Source organism: Salvelinus fontinalis, chromosome 3 (genome assembly GCF_029448725.1).
Source record: "Salvelinus fontinalis isolate EN_2023a chromosome 3, ASM2944872v1, whole genome shotgun sequence".
In the NCBI taxonomy this organism is placed as follows: Eukaryota; Metazoa; Chordata; class Actinopteri; order Salmoniformes; family Salmonidae; genus Salvelinus; species Salvelinus fontinalis.
In genome coordinates, this window is record NC_074667.1 from 11,366,609 (window position 1) to 11,393,265 (window position 26,657).

At 41.7% G+C, this 26,657-nt stretch overlaps 1 protein-coding gene across 2 annotated transcripts; it reads left to right on the plus strand.

Moving 5' to 3' along the window:
- The first annotated feature begins 1,466 nt into the window (after window positions 1-1,466).
- On the plus strand, window positions 1,467-26,380 carry LOC129838796 (ERO1-like protein beta). 2 transcript variants are annotated; one of them, XM_055905977.1, is made up of 16 exons: window positions 1,467-2,000; window positions 4,946-5,065; window positions 7,117-7,200; window positions 7,596-7,637; window positions 15,224-15,306; window positions 15,473-15,546; window positions 16,211-16,331; window positions 17,793-17,839; window positions 18,334-18,348; window positions 18,461-18,487; window positions 19,349-19,441; window positions 19,862-20,108; window positions 21,411-21,480; window positions 22,025-22,111; window positions 22,942-23,075; window positions 24,217-26,380. In XM_055905977.1, exons 1-16 carry the CDS (start codon window positions 1,830-1,832, stop codon window positions 24,275-24,277), a joined length of 1,476 nt encoding a protein of 491 aa, XP_055761952.1. In that variant the 5' UTR covers window positions 1,467-1,829; the 3' UTR covers window positions 24,278-26,380. The 2 variants fall into 2 exon arrangements, with proteins under 2 accessions (XP_055761952.1, XP_055761961.1); XM_055905986.1 differs by lacking the exon at window positions 1,467-2,000 and adding an exon at window positions 2,878-3,179.
- The last annotated feature ends 277 nt before the right edge of the window (window positions 26,381-26,657 follow it).

A 26,657-nucleotide genomic window follows, 5' to 3' on the forward strand; every position in this document is an offset into this window, starting at 1 on the left:
AATGATGCAACCAGGAGGATGCTCTCGATGGTGCAGCTGTATACTTTTTTGAGGTACTGAGGACCCATGCCAAATCTTTTCAGTCTCCTGAGAGGGAATAGGCGTTGTCGTGCTCTCTTCACGACTGTCTTGGTGTGTTTGGACCATGTTAATTTGTTGGTGATGTGGACACCAAGGAATTTGAAGTTCTCAACCTGCTCCTCTACAGCCCCGTCGATGAGAATAGGTGTGTGCTTGTTCCTCCTTTTTCTGTAGTCCACAATCATCTTCTTTGTCTTGATCATGTTGAGGGAGAGGTTGTTATCCTGTCACCACACTGCCAGGTCTTTGACCTCCTCCCTATAGGCTCTCTCATCATTGTCAGTGATCAGGCCTACCACTGTTGTGTCATCAGCAAACTTAATGATGGTGTTGGAGTCGTGCTTGGCCATGCAGTCATGGGTGAACAGGGAGTACAGGAGGGGACTGAGCACACACCCACGAGGGGCCCGTGTTGAGAATCAGTGTGGTAGATGTGTTGTTACCTACCCTTACCACCTGGGGGCAGACTGTCAGGAAGTCCAGGATCCAGTTGCAGAGGGAGGTGTTTAGTCCCAGGGTCCTTAGCTTAGTGATGAGCTTTGAGGGCAATATAGTGTTGAACGCTGAGTTGTATGTATGTCAATGAATAGCATTCTCATGTAGGTGTTTCTTTTGTCCAGGTGGGAAAGGGCACCTTTTTAAAAAAATTATTATGTGCAAGGCAAAATAGAATGCCATTTTATTTTTCTCTTGCAGAACAGTTCAAAGAACTGCCAGTAGGGCATCCAGCAGCCTGTCCTGGTCCAGGTTCTCCACCCTGGGGTCTGCTCTGAGGAAGATCTCGTCTTCTTCCTCAGGTAGTTGAGGAACCTCTTCCAGGCAGAGAACTTTGGCTTTGCAGTAGAGAAAGACTCATTTTCCGTGTCATCGGCATCATCATGGTCCTCCACTTCAGCCACTTCAAGCAGAGTGTCCTCTGTGATGAGCTGGTTGGACAGGGGGAGGCTGACCTGGACTGGCTTCTGCTCTACAGGAACTCATTCCTCCTTCAGAGTGAGGCCCTCCTACTCACACCTCGGAAAATTGGCAAAGGACCAGGAAGAGTCTCCATTCTCTGAGGAGGGATCAGCATCTTCCTCCTTTCACCAAACAGCCTTGCAGCCAATCAGCCTTTCCCCGAGAGGGTCTGATGCAGAGATCTCGATATTGTCTCTTTGGACAGCCTCTTCCAACTCAGTGCAAATCATCACTGACAATGTTTTAAAGCTTAGGGCCTAAGGAAAATCAGCTAGTACTGCAAACATTACACTGCCTCAAATTACAGTGTATTTTCATTAGGCTATTATAACAAGTCACATGAATGCGTTTCACATGTATACACACAGGATGTAAAACACGCAGTAACGTATTATTCATTTTTGCTGTACGTCCTTCACCTGTACCCCTTTGCTTTCCGTAGCTGATTTTTTATTCAATCGTCTCGGGTCGACAACTGTTTTTTTAGATGGCAAAACTTGGGATTTTCGGATATGTAAATATTATTTACAACGATTACTGGTGATACTAGACATTATCACAAGTTACTTCTGAAGATACAGTCGTACAGCTGTCAGCTTTGGTTGGAGACTTTCATTTATCATTACGACAAGCGAAGAAGCTTTTCTCCGCTGTTTGTTGTTGCTAGTGCGCACGACCCAACGACGTTAGCTAGTAGCACATCATCATTAGCTAGCCTGCCAACTATCCGTCTACATTTCAAAACTGTCCTTTGTTTTTGTTTTTCGTGGCGCGTTGCATTTGCATCAGTGATGATAAAAAACACGATACAATCTGCCGGACGTCTGGTTTTGTTGTGGTTGTTATTTGGGGACTTTGTCTTTGTTCTGGGTTGGTTTCACAACAGAGTCAAAACGTACAACAACCAATATTCTTCCAAAGAAGATGCTCCTGACAGTCAAGACCAGAGCTGTTTTTGTCACGTAAGTACATTCAACTTGCAATATCAATGTCCGTTTAGGAAGGCTAAATGACTGCGTTGGAGGAACATTCTTCTAGCGTTTTCTACTGTCACGTTAATTTGACGTCATCATACCAAGATAGCTTGCTGGCGCCCTAACATCCAACTTTATGGACAACCGGGCATAACATCTAACCCTAATCATATGGTTTATTTTGCCTTGCACATCGAAACACACTGACTTGTTAAAATGGCTGGATAAAGATACTCTTAGCCAGCTATTTCCTGAATTCAACAGTTGTTTGTAATTGCTGTACGGTGTAATTTGACACAACCAATATCTCGTGCTTGTGCGCATCTCCACTCAATAATGTTACCCCTGTCATTGTCGAACTTTCCCTTATCATGCGAATATCTGATTTTAATTAACCAAATCTGCCACTTCCAGTCTCACACGTGTTTGTATGCCTATGTCGTGCAATGTTATATTGCTATGTATGTTTTCTTGATGTTTGTCATTCATGCCAACTTTTGAAATTAGTTAGCTATTGAGATGAGTGTATGTGATCGACGGCTGACTTGACCCACATACTGTAATCCATTTTTTATACTATGGCACGTGCCTTTTATTATTTCTAACAAATTGCACTCACATGAGTAATATGAGAAGACCCGAGACGTGGTATCGTCTGATTGGCCATACTAAAGTTTCCTTCCAATGAGTTTGTGGGACATGTAGTCTTCTCTTCCGTGAGTAATACTTGTTTTAAATGTCCTTGAATCGAAGTGAAGACTACAAATGTCAGGTATAGAGGCGGGACTAAGTTTGACAGCTGCAGACAAACTTGTTTGGAGGCTAGGCCTGAGCAGGAGAATTATGCACGAGGAAAATAAGTAGTCTGAAATGACAGCTCATCCCCAGGTTAGGTCAGAGTCGTCCCATCAACTCTGGCAAACTCTCACCTGTCTGTTGAAGTAGGATACAGCAGTCCATAAGGCTGGTCTTAGTTTTGTAATTTAAAACTACTGTTAAAGATAGCAGCTCCTCAGAGAAATAGGCAAATTAAACTATAATTTTAATAAACAACAACCAGGGAAACCACTCAATGGTTTTGAATTCTCCGGCATGCTCAGAGGACTTTGTTACTTATGGATGGCTTCACTGCTTCCCATCACATTCTCTGGACAGCTACACTCAGAGGTCAGATATATGGTTATGTTTCCAGCTGTGGGCTATATGATGATGCTTGTGTCAATGTACAACTGTTAGTTACATTTCTGACATATTGTCACAATGACATAGAATAAACTGAAAGAGAAACGTCTTTCTGCTCTTTGTATAGTAGCCAGTTTGTGAAACTAGTTGTCAGTAACAGCTGGTCAGATAGGCTACTCGGTTTTCTCCTCATCATGACACACAGCCATTGATGTGAAAGTGACTGAATAGTCTACACAGTGCTAAGAGAACTTAATTTCATAGAATTCTTGCAACATGCAGTCTTGTGCAACTTTTTCTTGAAAAATAGTGAATGTCTCTGCTTTGGTGACAGTGACCCACATACCTTTCATACGACTGTAGTTAGAATATACTCCTGAAATGAGTTTAACAAATATTTTCTGTAACACCATTTGCAGTGATTGGGTCTAGACCTGAATACTTTATGATGAGCGAGAGAGAGTGGGAAGACTTAGGTGTCTTCTGGACCAGACCAACGCAGTTGGTCTATTTCATTATGCATGGGGGAGTTAAGCCGGTTGTCTGCAGGTATCAAATGTATGAAAAGGTGGAGGGAGAATGGTAAATGTTTTGGTAACCAAATTTTGTCCAACAACCTCAACCGGCAGCTGGGACAAACGTCATCATGCTGCTTAAGTGTTTTGTGGTGTTTGAGAGTATGTGGCAGTTTTAATGGAGGCTAAATGTGTGTACGAGGAAGTTAAGATTTGCAGGCCATCTTTTGTCCTCGTTCTGTCCCTCTCTCTGCCCCCCCCCCCCCCCCCCCCCCCCCCTTGTCTGAATCCCATATCACCCACTCGCCCCATGGCCCTCCATTTTCACCAAAGTGTCCCAAAGCTGAATGAGGGAATATTTTGGAGGGTTTAGGGCCTAATTAGACCCTTCGATAGCCACTTTGACAAGTCAACGCTGCTTCAGAGCGGAGTGTTATTTTATTTTGTGCAATTTCACCCCAACAAGGTGTAGCCTAAACAAATAGTTAACGGTCCGGTCTGCAAGTAGCCTAGTTTTAAAATAGCCCATGATATGCTTTATGAATGTAAAATGCGGCCCGCCAATGCACGATTGAACATAATAGCACGGTTATTATGAATAATTTATTTTAAGCGTTAATGGCTAGAAACAAGCTAGACTAGTTTTACTATTAAACTTAATGCTGCTATTGTTTTTAATTTCGTAAAGCAGCATGTGTTTCTTAACCAGGCAAAGGGTGTCTGGTGATGACTGGTTAGCTACAGGGAAACAAAAAGAGTCACCTGTGCGATGTGTATAATCGGCGGTGACGCTTGAGCGGAGCCTGTTTGCCTAACCTGCCCACACTCATCGCTTTTTCACCTGCAGCTCACCAGCTGATGTAGGCTAGGGTGTGTGTGTGTGGCAGGTTCTTCTCACTGCTGAACAGAGCCGTGCTGAGCATCTATACTGTTAGTGTTAATTGTGCTTATCACTGAAAAGCTCTCAATCTCTCCAAAAACGCTTGTCCAGTCCACTTAGTAGTCTAATTTTATGTAGAGAGATAATTTAGTCTTTGTCTCGTTTTAGTCAACTGAAATTAACAATCTTTTTTGTTTAGTTATTGTTTTCCCTGGGTCTATTTAGTCAGTTATGGTGTAGTCAATTGCCACTGAAAAATTGTTGTTTGATTAATATTTTAGTCACTTTTTGTGACTAAAATTAACACTGGTGTACAACCTTAATTCTTAAGGCGTTCTCCGTGTTGTTTCCCTCAGTTGACAGGCGTCTTGGATGACTGCTTCTGTGACATCGAGAGCATCGATGTCTTCAACAACTTCAAGATCTACCCCCGCATTCAGAAGCTGACCGAGAGAGACTACTTCAGGTACTACAGGGTAAGTACTAAATAGACTTGCAGAGGTGACTAAACACCCCCCTCTGCATCTTGATCCTGGACTTCCTGACGGGCCGCCCCCAGGTGGTAAGGGTAGGTAACAACACATCTGGCATGTGCCCTCTTCACGACTGTCTTGGTGTGCTTGGACCATGTTCGTTTGTTTGTGATGTGGACACCAAGGAACTTGAAGCTCTCAACCTGCTCCACTACAGCCCCGTCGATGAGAATGGGGGTGTGCTCAGTCCTCCTTTTCCTGTAGTCCACAATCATCTCCTTTGTCTTGATCATGTTGAAGGAGAGGTTGTGGTCCTGGAACCACACGGCCAGGTCTCTGACATCCTCCCTATAGGCTGTCTCATCGTTGTCGGTGATCAGGCCTACCCCTTTTGTGTCATCAGGAAACTTAATGATGGTGTTAGTCTTGCAGAGGATGTCTCCGCTTGGGACTACTGTTCTTGTTGGAATTGTGCTACTCTTGTTTACATTATAATGTCCAGGGGTGTATTCACTCGGAACCAAATGGATGCAAACGGGCTGAAATAGGACGGGACTAACCTGAACTTGTCCCATAGGGTTGGTTGTTTAGCAACAAAACCAATGCGTGCGCAACTATGGAGCAAAACAGACGGGGTTAGCTTAGATTGTTGAAAAAAATATATAAATGAGCACTTATGGTCTCAAATAAATTATTTGTTGGTTAGCTAGCTAGCTAATTTTAGCCATATTAGCATAGGCATGACATGAGCTAAAACGAGCCACCTACGATTCCCAACAAGGCAGCTTCTTGTTATTGTTGCTAGCTATCTGACTTTTCAGAATCATAACCCCACACGGCCTTCTGCCTCATTGATGCTTACGCATCATTTTTGTGACGTTGTAAGCTAACCCTTCTATAAGAAAGGCTTGTTTTTTGTTGCAAAACATTTTCCATTGCAAAACAGTGTGCTCTAATGAATACACCCTGACCAGGAAAAACTAGCTTGGGCCCTTGTTACAGCAAAAACGAATCGTGTGTTCTAATCATGGTATGCGATACTTGTCAGGTACAGGAAGTGTGAAAATTAGATGCTCCTCATACTGAAACCTAGGTATTAGAAAGAATGCATGAGGATGACATCACCGTGTGGATGTAACTGAATCTTAAAGGGAAATACAGTAGGTCCAGTCCAGTGCTGACAAACCTTGTCATCCCTCTGTCCCAATCATCCTCTTTTGCTTCTCTAGACAGTCTTACGAGTTGCACATATGTAGAACCTGATGCAAATATGATATCATTCTCTCTGATAACAGGGGACAGAGTGCTGTTACATTTGTATAACTGCTCGAACGCTTTCCCAACACCTAGCATCCATAAGAAACATTGAGGCCCATTGAGTCACTTAATCTTTTCACAAAGGCAGTTAAAAAACAATCACTCAGTGTGAGTCCGGCTGTTGCGTTCATACACCATTCATACACACCAAGCCACCTCATTCTAAAGGCAGTGTGTATTGCCCTTTTCCCACTGTGAACATCCCATCAGGAACTCTGAAAAGGAAGAATGGACTCTTAGGAACATCATTAATATTTTCAGAATACTCATCTGGCCCCTAGTGTGATGATCCGATTAAGTTTCTGTCTACCGCTGGTTAGTAATCTGCTGCTCTACTAGTCACCATCCCATTGACTGAGCGACACTTTTGAACCCACAGACAGTGTCACCTTTTTATAATTATGAAGTATTCTCCTCACACCGTCGCCTTCGCAGGAGGTCGACGTATCCAATGACGAGCACGACTGGGAAAAGGTCACCAGCAGCGACTATTCCCTGTGGCGTATACGACGGAGCTCGTCTCTGGAACGCGTCAACGGAAAGAGAATCTGAGTCATTTGTTAACATCGTTATTTGAGACACTTATGCTCATACATCGAAGTCTGAATTGGGTAAACAGTGAATTTAGCCTAGCTGTTCTGTCTTGCCTGTCTCCAACACATCACATCTCTGTGTGACGCAGTCACTTTCATAGCATATACCATGCCATCCCAACTCTTCTCTTTTCTTCTCCACAGGTCAACCTGAATAGGCCCTGTCCCTTCTGGGCCGACGATGGCCACTGCTCCATCAAGGACTGCCAAGTGGAGCCCTGCCCAGAGGTCAGTTCAACCGACCCACAATTATCTACGTTGGTCCCCAAATCGACTTCTAGTATTCATTACCCACAGGCACCTCCCGTATGTCTGAAATGGTTAAATAAGTATTGGCAATGTGGTGAAAATTCCACGTAGGCTACAACAAGGTGGAGCTATTATTAGTAAATTGCTAATCACTCTAATTCTTTTAGTTCTAGGCCTACAAGAAGAGACTGGGGCAAGGGCCCCTAACCCCTAGTGGGTTAATTTACAATTGTTAATATACTGTTTCCCGAGTCTTTGTATTCTAATCTGTGTTTTCTGTTAGTTATAGCTTAGCCTTTATGACCTGCGTTCTGCGTTGTTGACAGTGATGTTCACCTGTCCCATCGGTTTTCTTTGTGTGTGTTTGTTTACAGAGCAAGATTCCAGTGGGAATTAAGTCTGGAAACTACAATAGGGTAAGGCGGTTACTCCCCAGACAGACAGGCAACGTTCACTCAGTCATTCAACTGTAATGAATACAAACACACTCTACAAACACGTTAAAATGAAAGGACAGAGAATGTACCATATGCACTCTCGATTTTCATGCAATATTGCAAAGAAACAGGAGTGTGCTTACTATGTTTTAAAAGAATTAAGGCGAAGGAGTAAGTTAAACAGATAATACTGTGTAAATTGATGGTTGGAAGGATTTATAATAGTTGAATATGTTCTAAAACATGTTCTATTTTATATCTGATTTAACTGAGGGTCTCTGGAGTGTTATGTACATGTAGGCTAGGCTACCTCTAGAGAGCAGACAGAAATAGGAAAGAGAAGCAAGCGTTTGTTTGCCTTGTCACAGTGTGGCCAGGTAAATAGTGTGTGTGCTTGCTCAAGCACTTTCTGAATAGGTTATGTCCAAAATGGCGCTCTATTCCTTATATAATACTCTACTTTTGACCAGAACCCTTTGGGCCTTTTGGAATAGGTTGTTATTTGGGATGCAGTCTCTGTCTGTCTTGGCTGCTGATTCCATACTTAGTGGCCACTGAAATCGCTCATTACTCTCTGTCCTCCTGGCTATCTCCTGTGGTAGGGGTAAGCGAGGGACATGTTTGTTGGCGAACGCTTGGGTCGTGTTCAGTAGGCACGAAAAGGTGTGAAACCGGCAGGTGCTATCTGATTTTGTCCAATTACAAATGCTTGTTTTTGTTCTCTTCTGCAAAGTGTTTTTTTTTTATGTGCCCTAATGAACACGACCCTGGCGTAGTGCCTTCTGTTTATCTTGTAATGACCCACCAGTGTTTGTTGGACATCTGGACTGATTGCCAGTCAAGGTCAAATCCTGCTGTATCTTTAGTTAGTGGGAAAAGTTGATGTTTGGACACGTCGGTTGAGCTTTTCAATGGGCTCCTAGTTTGGTGTATTTAGTCCCATGGCTTTTTCACACTTTCCACTCCAGCAGGGGCTATATACATGATAGGGGTAGTAACATGGCTATAGGCTACATTATGTACAGGGCAAGGTTTGTTTTTCACCTTTTAATGAAATCAACCCCATCTCATAGATTTTCGACCAACAGCGTTAAGCCAGACAGCTCTTCAAAACTGTACAGTAGTTTATTAGCCACATCTGGTTTGACCTCCCGAGGTCTCTGGTCCCTTATTGTGTGGTCTGTTGTATGAGGATTTTTGCCACATCACCCCCAGTGTTAGGGGTTAGCGCTAAGTGTGCTACTGGAGACGTGTGAGGCAAAAGGCTGATTTAAATTCACAGTTAGAGGTGTGGTGGGGCTCTCCCACAGCTGAAGGCACAGAGGGAGAACTGTCTAGCATATTCTAGGCAGCGTTGGCTAGAGACGCTATGTGGCTGGCGACGTGGCCATGCCGCAGGAAAAGCACAGCAGGTGCTTGTGTGTGAGGTCGTGACGAAACATTAGCTGACTGTGCACATTAGAGTTGTTTATTTAGCGTTTAATGCTTCGTTGCTAGTGGCATTAGCTTAACCAATTTGTTTAGCCCCTCGGGCATTTATTTTCTTGACTGACTTTTTATTTTAAAAGTTTAGTCCTATTGCAGACAGTGTGTGAAGAACTCAAGTTGAAGTATGCAGAGTAGGGAGCCCTAAATGACGGATTTAGCCTAGCCTAATTGATAACAAAGATGGGTCGTTCCATTTGATTTCAATCACCTTTTGACTGCACCCCTTTTGATTTTAACGAAATGTTTAATACATATTTATGGTAGCAGTGGTCAGAAAGTAGCTTTTTGAGCTTGAATGCCAAAACATTTAGGAGATAGAGGTGCTCAAAGATGACCCATTTTGCATACCCCTCCCTACCATGAGACATCCATGTCTTCATCACTGGAAAAGATAGGTTGAGTTTGATATAAGCTTTTAAATTATAGACAGGGTTGTCAAACTATTGTATAATTTTGTACAATGACATACATTTTGTTTTACCTAAATGTTGTATCTTCGACCCGATTTTACATCTGAGGTGTTTGTTGTGGCAGCATCAGCATGGTCTTGAATACAGGTTGGGTGTCGTGTTTTGGGTGATACATGATCTTAAATGGCAATACAATTGAAATGTCAACTTTCAAATAAATGGTAGCACAAGGAGGGTTGGAGGTCCACACATCAGACTTAAATAAGAATATATTTTGTTTTAAATTATACTGCCAATCTTCCATAGGAAAACTATTGAAATAGAGATAATAGAGTAGACATTTCAATTGACATTTGATGGTGGGTGGACTAGTGGCCATCTTTGTGGTAGTAATTGGAAGTAAACATTTCAATTAACATATAAATGATGCACCAGCTAAATTGCAGGGATATATCCTAGTGTTGAGCAGTATCCAGATTTCCATACCTTCACGCCGTGCTTATGCCATCTGGGATATACTGTATTACCGGTAGTGCACACAAGGGGCGCTATTATAATTATAACGTAAAAAAAGCTCCTAAAAGTCACTTACTAAAATTGCTAACAAGTACTAAGGAATACTCATAGCGGATGCTAGGTAAATGCTAATGAGCACATGCAAACATTTACTATTAGGACAGACAACCCAGCTCATAAAGTTATGCAAGTATTGCAAAACACAGTTTGTAGCACGCACAAAACAAATATTAGGCAGCAGGGATCTTAATACAGGAGGGGATGTTCTCTGCTGCTCCAAGAAGCTTGATCTTGCAAGCTAACATTAGCAAGTTATCAAAATTAACAAGTTAGTAAAAACCCAGCTGGAGAGAATTTATTTATAGATAACTTAATAGTTATAGGATATATAGCTGGCAAACAGTAGTGAATTTCATACAAGTGTAACTTGATCACCTCACTTAAGTTGTGCTGCAGGAGTGACTCACCCATGTTGCTCGTTGTGCTTCTTCGTAAACAAACACGAGTGGCTCAAACTGCTGTTTTTGGGGAACTAGTACTGGTAAGCTTCATAATGAAAAATTATTTAACGGCTGAAATGATGAACGCAATCTGGCTTATCTATTACCAAGTGAACAAGTTGACTGCAGGTATTTATATATATTTAAAAAATGTCACTTACCAGTATGCTAACAACATGCTAACAAGTACTAAGGGATCCTCATAAAGGAGCACATTTTGTACAGTTTCTTACCTAAACTATACAAGTAACTCAAAAAATGCTACTCACAGTTTGTTGCATGCAGGGTCACCACTTTAGTTTTAGAAGTGGGGGGGACATAACCTTGTGAAGTTGTTTGGGGCATCTAAAGCTAATTGCCTGCATTTTTACACAATTCAATATGCCATCTCTATTTAGAACAAAAAAGTAAGCAAAAATGCCCACAGTCATCAAGCTAGGTAGGAGATCATTATTAAATTGAAGTGATTAATAAGACGAGCTAGATCGAAGGGAATTCAATAATAAATAATGTGTTGCACCGAACAAACTCTTTAAAAAACACAGACTTTTGAATTGTCTTCATTAAGAAATCCTCTATATCAAATTTCAGCCAGAACGACCAACCAGGCCGAGCCACCTGCATGCCTGACCCCCACCAGTCTAGTCAATAACTCAACTCTCAAAACCATTTCCTTCCCAGTTCACACCTTTTCATTTTCTTAATTCCAAGGGAAAGTTTTGGAAACAAAAAAACAAAAACAAAAAAAAACACATACACCTTAAATATACATTAACACACAGAAACTGCAACTTTTCCATATAATTAATCTCATTAATCTCAATCTCTGACTAATAGTACTGTGAGCTCTTTTTACTTGCACACAATATAGCTATGTCGCCCTGTCTTGTCCCTAGGGGTCCAACACCCTGCAGTCCCCAAACACACCCCACTCAGCTTTAGGATCTTAGCGAAACAATAAATGATTAGTTTCGGTTGTGTTAGGCCAAGATCAGAGTGACAACCCACAGGACGGCACACCCCTGGGGCCAGGACTGAGCAGCCCAGCAGCTAGGGATGGCCTAAATGGGTATCTCCCTTGACGTGGGCATGTTTTCAATACAGACTCCTTTAGTCGTACAGTCTTCCCTATAAAACAGGTATTCCCAACCTGGGGTACGCCAAATAAAAATGTGATTCACATTTCAAAACAGAAAATAATTTATATTTATATTTTCCAACTTTTGGGTGAGGTTTTTTTCTCGCCCGAGTAGCCTCGTTTCACTGCCAAAAATAAAATTAAACCATCTAAAAACCAAATGCAGAGCATTTAGCACAGTTAACTTAATAGTTATAAGATATCTAGTTGGCAAACATTTAGTTGGCGCATGCTGCATGACAGTGAGGGATTCACAAGGGTCTCTCGTTGTGTGCTTTAAACAAACACCACGTGACACGTGACTGGGGACTACTGTAAGCTACATAATAATGTGACAAATGAAATGAAGAACGCAATGTTCTTTATCTCCTAACGCGGTGGTTCCCAAACTTTATATAGTCCCGTACCCCTTCAAACATGACCCTTCAAGCACCAGGGTCAGCGCACTCTCAAATGTTGTTTTTTGCCATCATTGTAAGCCTGCCACACACACACTATATGATACATTTATTAAACATAAGTGTGAGTTTTTGTCACAACCCTCCTCATGGGAAGTGACAAAGAGCTCTTATAGGACCAGGGAACAAATAATAATATAATAATAATCAATCATTTTGCGCTTTATTTAGCCATCTTACATATAAAACCTTATTTGTTCATTTAAAATTGTGAATAACTCACCACAGGTTAATGAGAAGGGTGTGCTTGAATTGAGTTGTATTGGAGAGAGTCTGTCTTAAATAATTTCCCACGCACAGTCTGTGCCTGTATTTAGTTTTCATGCTAGTGAGGGCCGAGAATCCACTCATAGGTATGTGGTTGCAAATGGCATCAGTGTCTTAACAGCACGATTTGCCAAGGCAAGAAACTCTGAGCGCAGCCCTATCCAGAGATCTGGCAGCGGTTTCTGATTGAATTACATTTTTCACAGAACCTCTTGTTGGAATTTTGAGGCTCTCTTGTTCAGATATTTGTAAGTGGACTGGAGGCAGGGCATGAAAGGGATAACGAATCCAGTTGTTTGTGTCGTCCGTTTCGGTAAGGTACCTGCGTAATTGCGCACCCAGCTCACTCATGTGCTTCGCTATATCACATTTGACATTGTCCATAAGCGTGAGTTCATTTGCACACAAAAAAATAAATAATTTAATGATGGAAAGACCTGTGTGTTGTCCTTGTTAATGCAGACAGAGAAGAGCTCCAACTTTTTAATCATAGCCTCAATTTTGTCCCGCCCATTGAATATAGTTGCGAAGAGTCCCTGTAATCCTAGATTCAGATCATTCAGGCGAGGAAAAACATCACCCAAATAGGCCAGGCGTGTGAGAAACTTGTCATCATGCAAGCGGTCAGACAAGTGAAAATTATGGTCAGAATGGAAACTTCAAACTCGTTTCTCAATTTAAAAAATGTGTCAATACTTTGCCACTTGATAACCAGTGTTGTAAAAGTGTTACATGGTCGCTGCCCATATCATTGCATACTGCAGAAAATACATGAGAGTTCAGGGGACTTGCTTTAACAAAGTTAACCATTTTCACTGTAGTGTCTAAAACGTCTTTCAAGCTGTCAGGCATTCCCTTGGCAACAAGAGCCTCTCGGTGGATGCTGCAATGTACCCAAGTGGCGTCGGGAGCAACTGCTTGCACGTGCATTACCACTTCACTATGTCTCCCTGTCATGGCTTTTGCGCCATCAGTACAGATACCAACACATCTTGACCACCAAAGTCCATTTGATGTCACAAAGCTGTCCCTTACTTTAAAAATATCCTCTCATGTTGTCCTGGTTTCCAATGGTTTGCAGAAGAGGATGTCTTCCTTAATTGCCCCCCCCCCCCCCCCCCCCGTAAACGAAATGGACATATACCAGGAGCTGTGCCAGGCCCACCACGTCTGTTGACTCATCCAGCTGTAACGCATATAATTCACTGGCTTGTATGCGAAGCAGTAATTGTTTCAAAACATCTCCTGCCATGTCACTGATACGTCGTGAAACAGTGTTGTTTGATGGCGGCATTGTCTGTATAGTTTTTTGGGCCTTTTCTCCCAACATTGTCCCAGCCAAATCCGCAGTAGCAGGAAGAATTAAGTCCTCAGCAATAGTATGGGGCTTGCCTGTCCTAGCCATTCGGTAGCTCACAATATAAGACGCTTCTAGCCCCTTCTTATTAATGGTATTTGTTGCTTTTATACATGTCTTACTACTTGAAAGCCGTCTTTATTCTCGTTCCAAAAACTCCTGTGGCCTTCTTTTCAAATTGTTATGTTTCGTTTCTAAATGTCTGCGCAAGAGTGAAGGTTTCCCGTGAGAGAGTAATGGTTAATGTGATTGGATGTACAATTTTTGACTAGGCTACCTGTATTTGACATCTTGTTGTTATTTCGCTGAACACTAGATGGTTTGATTTTATTTTCGGCAGTGAAACGAGGCAACTCGGAAAAACTTCACCCAAATGTATAGCCGCGTTGGAAAATATAAATGTACTGTTTGAAAATGTGAAGATTTTTATTTATTTAATGTGAATCACATTTTTATTTGGCGTACCCTCGACGGCATTGTGCATACCCCAGTTTGGGAATACCTGTCCTAACGTATTGCACAAGTTGACTACAGGTATTTACTTAAAAAGTAGCCAATGTCTACGGAGAGTGGGGTGATATGGGAGAACTTGGGAAGGTTGAACACCAGACGGGCTGCAGTGTGCTTGATAAGTTGCAGGGGTTTGATGGCACAAGCTGGGATCCCAGCAAACAGACAACTGCAGTAGTCCATACGGGATAGGACGATGGCCTGGATTAGGACTTGCGCCACTTCCTGTGTGAGGAAGTGTTGTACTCTACAGATGTTATAGAGCATGAACCTGCAGGAGCGAGTCACTATTTTGATGTTTGCCGAGAGCGGCAGGGTGTTGTCCAGGGTAATGCCAAGGTTCTGTGCACTCTAGGAGGGGGACACCGTGGAGTTGTCAACCATGATTGAGTCATCTTGGAGCGGGCAGGTCTTCCCCGAGAGTAAGAGCAGCTCTGTCTTGTCGAAGTTGAGCTTGAGGCGGTGGGCTAACATCCAAACTGAGATATCTGCCAGGCAGGCAGAGATGCGTGTCGCCACCTGGGTGTCAGAAGGGAGGAATGAGAAAAGTAGTTGAGTGTTATCTGCATAGCAATGATAGAAAAGACCATAAGAGAATATGATGGAGCCGAGTGACTTGGTGTATGAAGAGGATGGGGCCTAGAACCGAGCCCTGGGTGACACCAGTAGTGAGAGCATGCGAAGTAGTTCAACATTGAGCACGTCTATCTGTTTTGGCATTCAGGTCCAAAAAGTAACCATGGGCAAATATGTATGGAAAGTTTTGTTCAAATCAGAAGGGGTGCCATCAAAAAGTGATTTAAATCCAATTGAACAACCCAGCTGGAGCATTTTTCTTAGGCTACAGAGTTTTTCTTCAAAGTTATTTTATTTCTTCTAGCTAATGCTAATGCTATTTTCTCTTTCTATCCTGGTGGCCAGTACTCCCAGGTGGCCAACGCCAACACAGACATAGTAGATTGTGAACAAGCCCAAGACCTGGGGGCCATTAACAACACCCTGAGGTAAGAGCACACGCATGCGACTTCCCTAAAAGGCCTCATACATACATGGGCATCTGTTTTTGATAAGAAATCACTAAACCAACACTGCAAAACATGGTGGTTATTTCAGATGAATGAAAGCATTGTCCGAGAGTGGTTTTCTGTATTACTTTTCCTCCTCCTATAGTAACTATAGTAAAGAGGCCTTTGAGGACTGGGCCCGGCATGATGACGCACAGGACCACTTCTGTGAGCTAGATGGTAAGGCCCACTCTTCTTCCACTTCAATTCTCCACCTAAGAGACTTATAGGCATCGTCTAAAAAGTCTTATCTTTTCCATTCATATGGGATCGAGGCTGGTGTATTTCTTCTAAGACTGGAAGGGGCCAGTGTGTGAGAACCACTTTTAATCAATTGTTCTTGGGCGTGAGCTACGCTACAAATCTTGAAAATAGAACCAGAACTTAATTACACGCTCAGTAATCTATGATGGACAAACGCATGTGACTGTCTGAGAGTATCTGTTTAGAGAGGTGGAGACTTCTCTAGTCTCGTTAGAGTATTTTCTAACACGTCTCCCCCTCCCCCCAGAACATAATCAAGCATCTGATCAAATGACGAAAATATTTAGTTCTGGGTGTCTGAGATTATACGCTCAGCAACGCGAGCCTCTCGTGAAGATGCGCGTCTTACATCCAGGTTTCATTCAAATTAGTAGGAGCGTCTCTGCAAATAGTGTGCATTTAGTGTAACAGTCACTTTTTGAGGTGTGAAAACATCTGACAAATTTTGTTATTGGGGTCAAATACCCCTTTTAACATTGACAAGAGATATTTTATAAGGTGTATCTCAATGGTGAAAGTGATTCATCTATCCATCCATCCCAATGTTCTCTCATTCTTTCTCACACCTTTCTTCTGTCAGATGAGACGTCACCAGATGCAGACTATGTGGACCTGCTCTTAAACCCAGAGCGCTACACTGGCTACAAGGGCCCCTCAGCCTGGAGAGTGTGGAACAGCATTTACGAGGAAAACTGCTTCAAGTAAGACACACGACACACACACACACACACACACACACACACACACACACACACACACACACACACACACACACACACACACACACACACACACAAAAGAAACTTGTGCACATGCCTCTGAATGCAGTTTTACACACACATGAACTCAATCTCACACATGCCTCCTTGCGCACAGTCCACTCACACACACCACGAGGGACATGTTCCCTAATCTGTAGCCAGCTGAAATATTTCAGCTTCTTCCCTCGCTTCGATGGGCTGATGTACAGTCAGGTCCACAATTGTTGGCACACTTGACAAAGACAAGCAACAAAAAATAGGAGAAAAACTACTGTAAAATAAATTATACAAATAGTGAGCTATATTGTATCTTCAAGGTAATTGGGAAATTATATTATTTTACACTAATACAATTGATGATTGGCACCCCAGTTTTTAATACTATAGCACCCTCCCCTTTTTCTAAAATCCTTTGAGATTAGAGAACACAGTAGCAGGGATCTTAGACCATTCCTCCATACAGAATCTTGTGTGTGCAGAATCTTGTGTGTGCATCAAAGATCCACCACCATATTTTACTGCAGCTACAAGGCACGTGTCTGCATATGCTTCTGTTTTTCAACATCAAAACCACCACTGGTGTGAGTGGCCAAAGAGTTCTATTTTTATGTCATCTGACCATAGCACAGGTTCCTATCAAACTCTAGGGGGAGCTACGGTCAGATGACATGAAAATAGAACTCTTTGGCCACGCACACCAGTGCTGGGTTTGGCATCAAGAAAGGGAAGCATATGCAATAAAGTACCTCATACCTATGGTCAAATATGGTGGTGCATCTTGGATGTTATGGGGCTGTTTTGCTTCCACTGGTCCTGGGGCCCTTGTTAAGGTCAACGGCATCATGAACTTTACCCAGTACCAGGACATTTTTGCCAAAAAACCTGGTTGCCTCTGCCTTGGCTTCAAGTGGATTTTCCAGCAAGACAATTACCCGAAGCACTGATCAAAATCCACAAGGAAATGGTTAGCCACAGAATCAACATTTTGCAATGGTCATCTGTCTCCAGACTTGAACCCCATTTGAAAACCTGTCGTTTGAATTGGAAGAGGGCAAGTCCATAATAGCAGGAGAATGATATGGCAAGATTCTGTATGGAGGAATGGTCTAAGATCCCTGCTACTGTGTTCTCTAATCTCAAAGGATTTTAGAAAAGGGGGAGGGTGCTATAGTATTAAACAGGGGTGCCAATCATCAATTGTATTAGTGTAAAATAATATAATTTCCCAATTACTTTGAAGATGCAATATAGCTCAGTATTTGTCAAATTTATTTTATAGTATTTTTTTTCCCAATTTGTTTTGCTCGTCTGTGTCAAGTGCGCCAACAATCATGGACCTGACTGTATGTCTTGTGATAAATCCAGTATAGGGTCTGATTGCGCATTGTTTGTGGTTTGCAGGCCCAGATCAGTGTACCGGCCCCTTAACCCACTGGTTCCGCCCAGAGGTAAGGGATGCTCTTCTAGCTTGCAGCCTGTATTCACCATCATAGATTTTCTTGTCTGCATTGTCCTTGTCAGGGTGGCCTGTATTTTACACACTTAAACCAACAGCTAGTTTTGTTTTACATTTGCCCTCTGTATTCACATGCTTTCACTTCACTATTAGGTTATAATAATAGTTGTTATATTGTTTCCAGAATCATTTCTAGAAATGTGTGTGTGCATATTCAGCTTCTGTGTAATAGATATTGTCCTCTCTATCAGCTTACCTGCTGATAATAGATCGTTGATGGTAATAATTATAGCAGGGTTTTTGTTCGTGTTTGCCTTGTAGTGTTACTTGAGTTATTCATAAGTAAAAACTGTAGAGTTTTCCCCTCCCAGAAGTCTGTTTGTGTGAATGCGTGTCCTCATGCAGGTGTAATATTAATAGCCCACAGTATGTGTGTAACATGCCTTTGTCCTCCTCTCTCTTTTGTATTTTTTTTCATTGCCATAGGAGGAGATGATGACGGTAAGTTGGAATCTATGCATGTTAATCTATGTATATTGAATTGTGCTATTTATAATATGCTTTAATGAATGCAAACTGACACAAGGCCTTTTGTCGTCTTGTATCCGTGCAGGCGAAGGCTTCTACAACTGGCTGGAAGGTAACTTTTTAAAAATGTATTTTTATCTCATCAAATTATTTTTTTTAAATTCTCTTCAAATTAGCATTATTTTCACTTCAAACACACAATATATTTTGGAATGAAGCAGTGGTACATCTTGTATCAGCACTGTTACAACCTACAGTCATTTCCCTGTATGAGACACCACAGGACAGGTAGAAACTTCTAAATGAATTCCACTAGAATGGGGTTATTTAGTCCGTTTCAGAATCAATTGAATGTTACGTGTCATCGTCGAATGCCCCTTAACCACACCACTCAGAACAGCCACTCGCATCCAAACTAATTCAGCCGAGACACTCTCTCTTCAACTTTTACTCTTGACAATGGGTTTTCAACATCTCTCAGGTTGCATCCCAAATGTCATATTTTCCCTATGTCATGCTGCACTACATTTGGGGGCTCTGGTCAAAAGCAGTGCACAATATAGGGAAAAGGGTGCCAAAAAAAAAAGTACCCACTTTGTATGCCTTCATTAAGTTGTTTTTTTCAGGCAGACAGTAGGGGTGGAAACCTATTGGGGTGGGCTACACAGTTCCATTCCTTGGCTCTAGTATAGCGAAGACTATGAAATAAGCCTTTGTTGTGAATGTCCTGTGACGTGCAGACACCCTTACTGGACCAAGAGAGGGGACTCTAGTCACTCAAATGCGATGAGTCGACAACACACGCATACACAGTGATGGCAGAATCTTTCTGAACTAGGGGTGTGTGTGTGTGTATGTCTCAAGCTTTCTTTTTTTTCTCCTCTCTTTCTCTCACCCTCTCCCACCTCTCCCCCTCTCTCTTCCCATCACCCCTCTACACACTCTGTCTCTTTTGCCCCTTCCTCCCTTCTAGGTCTGTGTTTGGAGAAGAGGGTGTTCTACCGGCTCATCTCTGGTCTCCACAGCAGCATAAACATCCACCTGTGTGCAGAGTACCTATTGGACGGTAGGAAAAACAGACCACTTCCTCTCCATAGATGTCACCAGCGTTATATGGTCATAGAATTATAATTCTTAGAATAGAAGAAGCACCTCGAGTCTATGGCAATTTTGATGATGAACCATGGCAATTTGGGTGGCGGATTCGATCTCTGGTTGTAGTAATGTGTGTGGCGTATTGGTGTTTCTGTGAAACCAATTGAGCATTTTCTGTATATTTACTCTACTTTTGTAAGTGTTCTTGTATTGGGATACATTCATATGGGTCTGTTTTATCATTGTATAACTGATTCACTGTGTTTACTTTGTAACGTCAATGCATAAAGGTTTCTAAATCAGTGGTCCCAATTGTTCGCCCTAACGTCATCATCGCGTTGTGCCAACATCAATGTAACCCTCACTATTCACTCACTCCTGCTCTTGTCAGAGGGCTGGGACAAGTCCCTGTGGGGCCCCAATGTGCAGGAGTTCCGCCAGCGCTTCGACCCGGCCGAGACCAAGGGCGAGGGTACGCGGCGCCTCAAGAACCTCTACTTTCTCTACCTGATCGAGCTGCGCGCCCTCTCCAAGGTGGCGCCCTACTTTGATCGAGCCTTTGTCAACCTGTACACGGGCGACCGTCAAGAGGACCGAGCCACCAAAGAGTTACTGCTGCAGTTCTTCAACGAGACCAAGTTAGTTTTTTGTTATTTATTTTACATACACTACTGTTCAAAAGTTTGGGGTCACTTTGAAATGTTCTTGTTTTTGAAAGAAAAGCACATTTTTTAACATAACATCAAATTGATCAGAAATACAGTGTAGACATTGTTAATGTTATAAATGACTATTGTAGCTGGAAACGGCAGATTTTTTGTGGAATATCTACATAGGCGTACAGAGGCCCATTATCAGCAGCCATCACTCCTATGTTCCAATGGCACGTTGTGTTAGCTAATCCAAGTTGATCATTTTAAAAGGCTAATTGATCATTACAAAACCCTTTTGCAATTATGTTAGCACAGCTGAAAACTTTTGTGCTGATTTAAAGAAGCAATACAACTGGCCTTCTTTAGACTAGTTGAGTATCTGGAGCATCAGCATTTGTGGGTTCGATTATAGGCTCAAAATGGCCAGAAATAACTTTCTTCTGAAACTCGTCAGGTCTATTCTTGTTCTGAGAAATGAAGACTATTCCATGGGAGAAATTGCCAAGAAACTGAAGCTCTCGTACAACGCTGTGTACTACTCCCTCCCTTCACAGAACAGCGCAAACTGTCTCTAACCAGAATAGAAAGAGTGGGATGCCCCGGTGCACAACTGATCAAGAGGACAAGTACATTAGTGTCTAGTTTGAGAAATAGACGCCTCACAAGCCCTCAACTGGCAGCTTCTTTAAATAGTACCCGCAAAACACCAGTCTCAACATCAACAGTGAAGAGGTGACTCCGGGTGCTGGCCCTCTAGGCAGAGTTTCAAAGAAAAAGCAATATCTCAGACTGGCCAATAAAAAGAAAAGATTAAGATGGGCAAAATAACAGACACTGGATGGAGGAACTCTGCCCAGAAGGCCAGCATCAATTTTATGTTATTTTAATGGACAAAAAATTTGCTTTTCTTTAAAAAACAAGGACATTTCTAAGTGACCCCAAATTTTTGAACAGTAGTGTATTTTTTTTTAAAGGGATTTAAAAAAATATTTATAGAAGAGATAGTGAGAGAGGAGGGTGACAGTGAAGAAAGATCGAGAGAAGGTGGATAAATTTGCTGTAGGCTGGATTCAAACCTATGCCGACGCTGTAGACATGCGCCAGAGGCTGCAGCATTACAGCTAGACCAACCAGGCCACAAGACCAATTGAGTCTTAAGGATCTTTCGCCCTTCTGAACTCTAGGGCTTCAATTAGACCATGAGTTTCAGTTCAAGTGGTCGGTTTTGACTGAATTCGAGCGGATATTGTCTTGGCTTTGAAATAACCGTCTATTCTCGTCTCCCAGAGCTTTCTCAATGCACTTTGACGAGAAGTCCATGTTTGCTGGGCAGAAGATCGAAGCAAAAACGTTGAAGGTGAGTCCACGCATCTCACTTTCATTTCACTATTAGTACCACATAGCAATGCTAACTAACATGCTTATATTTGCCATAAGCAAATTGTAGAATAGGTTTGACCCGTATCTCAATGGTTTGGTCCCTACCATAGCTTTGTACAGTGGGACTTAATTTGGACTGTGGAGAGCAGATGTGTCTATGCAGATTTTGTGCTAGCTCACTGCACGAGTGGCTAACTAAAGGAGCTAGTATTCGGTCAACAGACAGTGTTTTTTATGCACTATGTCCATTGATCTTGACTTGACACTTCCATGATATGGCCTAGTAGACCTACATACTGTACATTTAGGCTGACATGAAGTCATAATAGCTAAGCTAATGACAACTGACTTTGTGTGTGTGTGTTTTAATTCCTCAGCCTCACTGATTATGACTAAATCTGTTCAAATTATACTGAATGAATGCAGGTGTTTGCAGGCTATTTATCCACATTGAGCCTAGCTCATACCCCCACAGGAAGCAAAGGCTGAAACGTTCCCGTCTCTCTCCCCGTTTTTCCCAGGAGGAATTCCGGCTACATTTTAAAAACATCTCCCGGATCATGGACTGTGTGGGCTGCAGTAAATGTCGACTGTGGGGGAAGCTACAGGTACGCCATTTTGTGCCTCTTCTCCTGTGTCACCGTGGTTATTTTTAGCGGTAGTTACCCATTATCCATTGTGCTGTGCTGTAGTTAGCTGTTATGCAATGAGTGCTATTTGTAGATGTGATCAGACAATTTTTCATTTATTTCTCTTCATATCAGGGTTATTTAGTTACGTTGCAAATTACAGTGCAACTTGCTTCAGTTTAATACATACTGTAGAAAATATATCTTAAATTCTTGATGTATGAAGACTTAATTAAAAGGCTACTTTTCTGATTTCAAACTGATCCGGGCACCATTTATAAGCAGTAATAATACCCTTAGGACAATAACCAAAACCAATCAATTTTGAGTAAAGTCAAGAGGAAGAAGCAATATGGAATTGTACCCTATATCGTGGGACAGTGTTAGATCTGATGATGTACAGGAAAATATTACATACCAGTATCCACATCCAATGTTTCTGAGCATTTACTGGATATCAAATATGTTCATAAGGTAAAAAGAGACTCTGAACATTGAAATCTACGCTACCATGTGGTTCATGGGCGACAATGTTTCAACCCTTTTGTCAGTGTCTCAATCCTGGTCCTGGGGACCAGGGGGCATATTTGAGTTTTTGCCTTAATAAGAAGACGCATGATTCCACTAATCATAGACTTGATGATTAGTTGAATCAAAAGTGTGCAGGACCAGGTATGAGAAATGTTAAAATAATTAGACGCTCATGAAACCTTATTACCAATAAACCACGTGGGATCATGGATTGTCGTGTGTGCGATCTCAGGCTTTCTCACATGATAAACCCATTGCTTCCCAACACCCCATTGCAGACCCAAGGGCTGGGCACAGCGTTGAAGATCCTCTTCTCTGAGAAGGAGATCAAGAATCTACCGGAACACAGCCCCTCTAAGGGCTTCCAGCTGACACGGCAGGAGATAGTGGCCTTGCTCAACGGTTTTGGGAGGTTGATACCACTTTTATACACGTTGTGTCTTTATGGCTGGTGCTACTGCCTTGGAAACTGGGTGGTGTTCATTAGGGCACACAATGGAAAACGTTTTAAAACAGAAAACAAAAATGATAATTTCATGCTGGAAAAATCCAGATAGTCCTTCGGTTTCAGTCTGTTTTGCTCCTTTTGGTGCGTAATGAACACAGTTGGCCTCATGATGGGCGATTCATATTATTTCCCACTAACCCTACCACCCCTCCCCTAATTGGATTAAACTAAAACAACAACACTCAGGCTTCTACTTCCAGCGTATATACACTATATATATTTTACAGACACAATCAATTTGACAATAGTTATATTTTGTTTGTTTTTAGTCCTGTCCTTCCTCTACCCTCAACCTCTTCCATCTATTTTTGATTTAGATTTTTTCTATTTGCCATATATTTTTAACTGTGCTGTTTCACAAAAGTTCTGAACCTATATACATTTTACAGACACAGAATATTTTGCATTTGTTATCTTGTTGTTATTAGTCCCACCCTTCTGCTCCATTCAACTCCTCCCATCTATCTCTTAACACCATCCATATTGGATATGTATTTGCCATATATTTTTCAACTGTGCTGTGATGCTTCACAAAACTTCTGAACCTTTCTATTCTCATAGTTTCTACAGATTGTAAATTAAAGATCATTTTTTTTGCTAAAAGTATAATATAATACTATTTGCAAAAAAATGTATGTTTTATTATTATTGATTGATTATGACTTTTCAAATCACTATCTGCAGCGTTAGCTCCAGGTAAATGTTGCAATTCTTCAAACATTACTGGACCTGTGACCAAAAACAAGCTACATATGGACAGTCCCCCATATATATTACATTCTATTGGTTGCAAGAAAAAAATCCGGCATCGTTTTGCGTATCAGTTCATAAACCATGTGCTATGGAATTGGTACATTCAAGTAGTGTTAGCATCTCTCTCTTTCTCGCACACTCTTTCTCGCGCTTTCTCTGTCGTGGCATTTCTAATGACTATTAGCATAACATACATTTAGTAAATATTGCCAAATACTGCATACATTGTCATAAATAGTTTCTCAATCTATTTCTCTCCCCATCTCCTCCCCCCTTCTGTTTCTCCCCTTAGGCTCTCCACAAGCATCCACCAGCTCCATAGTTTCCGTGCCTTGCTGAAGGAGAAGAGGTAACACCCTCCAACAGCACTACCACCTCCTAGCCACCAGGTGGAGCCAGCCCAGAGGGAACTGCAATAGTCTTATTCCTCCCCAGAATAAGACCAAGTTCAGGGACTTCAGGACAGACACTGAACCCCCATCCCCTCCTCCCTCCTTCCTTCTTCCTCTATGTATAACTCTCCTTCTCTCCCTTTCTTTCTAAATCTTGGTCTCGTCTTTCCATAGAGCATAGCGCTCAATGTGAGAAATCTGTACCTCATTTAATTTAGTTGTTTTTAAATGTTTGTTTTTACTTTTGTGGGTGAAAGTGTTCACCATTTCAGGCATACTAGTTGTGAACTAGACCCATCAGTGAGTGTGTGTGTGTGTTATTGGTGTGTGTGTATTTTTTTATTCTTGTTGTGTGTTTGTGAGAGTACTTGTTTGTCGTTGATCGCCAGTTGCAGCTAAATGATAACGGGAACTAGGATTCATTCCATACTTTTACGACCACAAACTTGATAAGCATACTGCGTTTCGCTATCCTAGAGGTGTAAGCTTTTTTCTGTGTGAGTGAGTGCATGTATTGAACGAACGTCTATGTGAGCGACTGTGTCTGCTTTTTGCTTTTGTCTGTGCATTTAACTGTTTCGCAGTGTTTTTAACATCATCTCCACGTGGCAATCCAGTCTTTCTGCGCATCACAAATGTATTATATAAAGCCTAATTTAAATGTGAAAAAGATTTGCCGATTTGTGCATCTGTTGACAACGATACGCGTGCGTTACTTCTCTCATACCTATTCTATTTGGTGGCAGAACGGTTCATGGTGTTTTATTCTTATCCTATTATTTTATTGTTTTTTTATGAGAGACGAGACTTGCCAGGGTGACGGCAATCCCAAATGTGTTTTCATGGCAATGAAAAAGCAAAACCAGTATTTGTTTCATAGTTCACTGAAATAAGCCGTCATCCTGTGAAACTGCCATGAGGGAGAAGAGTACTGTTAAAGTATAATGGAGAATGCAGCCAATGGTGTGAAAAGAAGCAACTCGAAACAAGCAGTGGGATTTGTTCCCCCGTGATGGTCAAGTTCACTGGGGTGTCTTGGTGAGCTTGCCATGTAAATCAATTCAAAATGGATACGTGTAATGGCATTTAACGTCACACAACCTTTTTATACTGTCATACCCTTTAGGGCTTGGACGATACCAGTATTGCGATACTCGTTAGTATCGTGGCAAGGAAACAAAACACGAAGCGGATTTAACTTCTTTAGGAAAACAGCCCTAACGTTCCACACACTATATACATGTTTTATTTCTGTCTGAAGTAGCTATTTCACCATGTGGACCAAAGATTTTACATTGCCTTTTTTTCTATCATGTCAAAGCACATTTGAGTTTTTCCGCCAGATACGTTTTTAGTTTGTGCATCCTCACCCCCTTGAGTAACATTGGTTAGAAAATGTCGCAAGCGAAGATTGACTTATGTGCAAAGATCAAACAATCGGTAGCCATACAATACCGGTGTAATACTTTGTAACACATGTTTTGTAAAAGAAAGATCTCTATCCAATCAAACCAAGGTAGACATGGGGTCCAGTAAGTAGGAATTGAGTCAGTGGAAGCTGCCGGATGCTTATGCTAACATAAATAGGAACGCTAATGTCGCCTTGAAAGTGAACGCTATGGAGATTGAACAAGCTGTTCCTTCTTTGCTTAAAATGAAGGAAATAGATAAAATATTATCTTAGAGGAAAAGCGTGCGTGCATGTGTGTGTGTCTGACTGAGCCTCGCATGCTTTCAAAAACACCAGAACGTCCTGTGCAATCCACTTGTCTGCCTTAAATTCCAAAAAAGTGTTTAAAAAAAATCATAATAAAAAAAGCTTGAGCCTGCTTTCTTGGATGAAATTCACCATTTTGTCTCCAATGATCTCAACGCTCTTCTGCTAGCTCTGCCTTTGTAACATATTCAGATTACCCAGAAAGTTGTACTATTTGTAAAAGGAAAATTACTGAACTTTTTTCAAATCTATATATATATATATATATATATAGTTGCACCTGTATTGATGTGTATTCTTATTTGATTATATTTATTTGAATAAATATTTCTGGTTGTCATTCAAAACTTTTTGTGCATCTTTTCAGATTTGTACCATGATCTATTATGTGCAAGCACTTTCGGAACAATACTATTTGACCTCACTGTAACAAAGGTATACTTTACACCCCTCAAAGCAAGTTCCACTGTGTTGTTTTGTCATTGTTCATTTACATTACATTTTAGTCATTTAGCAGACGCTCTTATCCAGAGCGACTTACAGTAGAGTGCATACATTTTATTACATTTTACATACTGAGACAAGGATATCCCTACCGGCCAAACCCTCCCTAACCCGGATGAC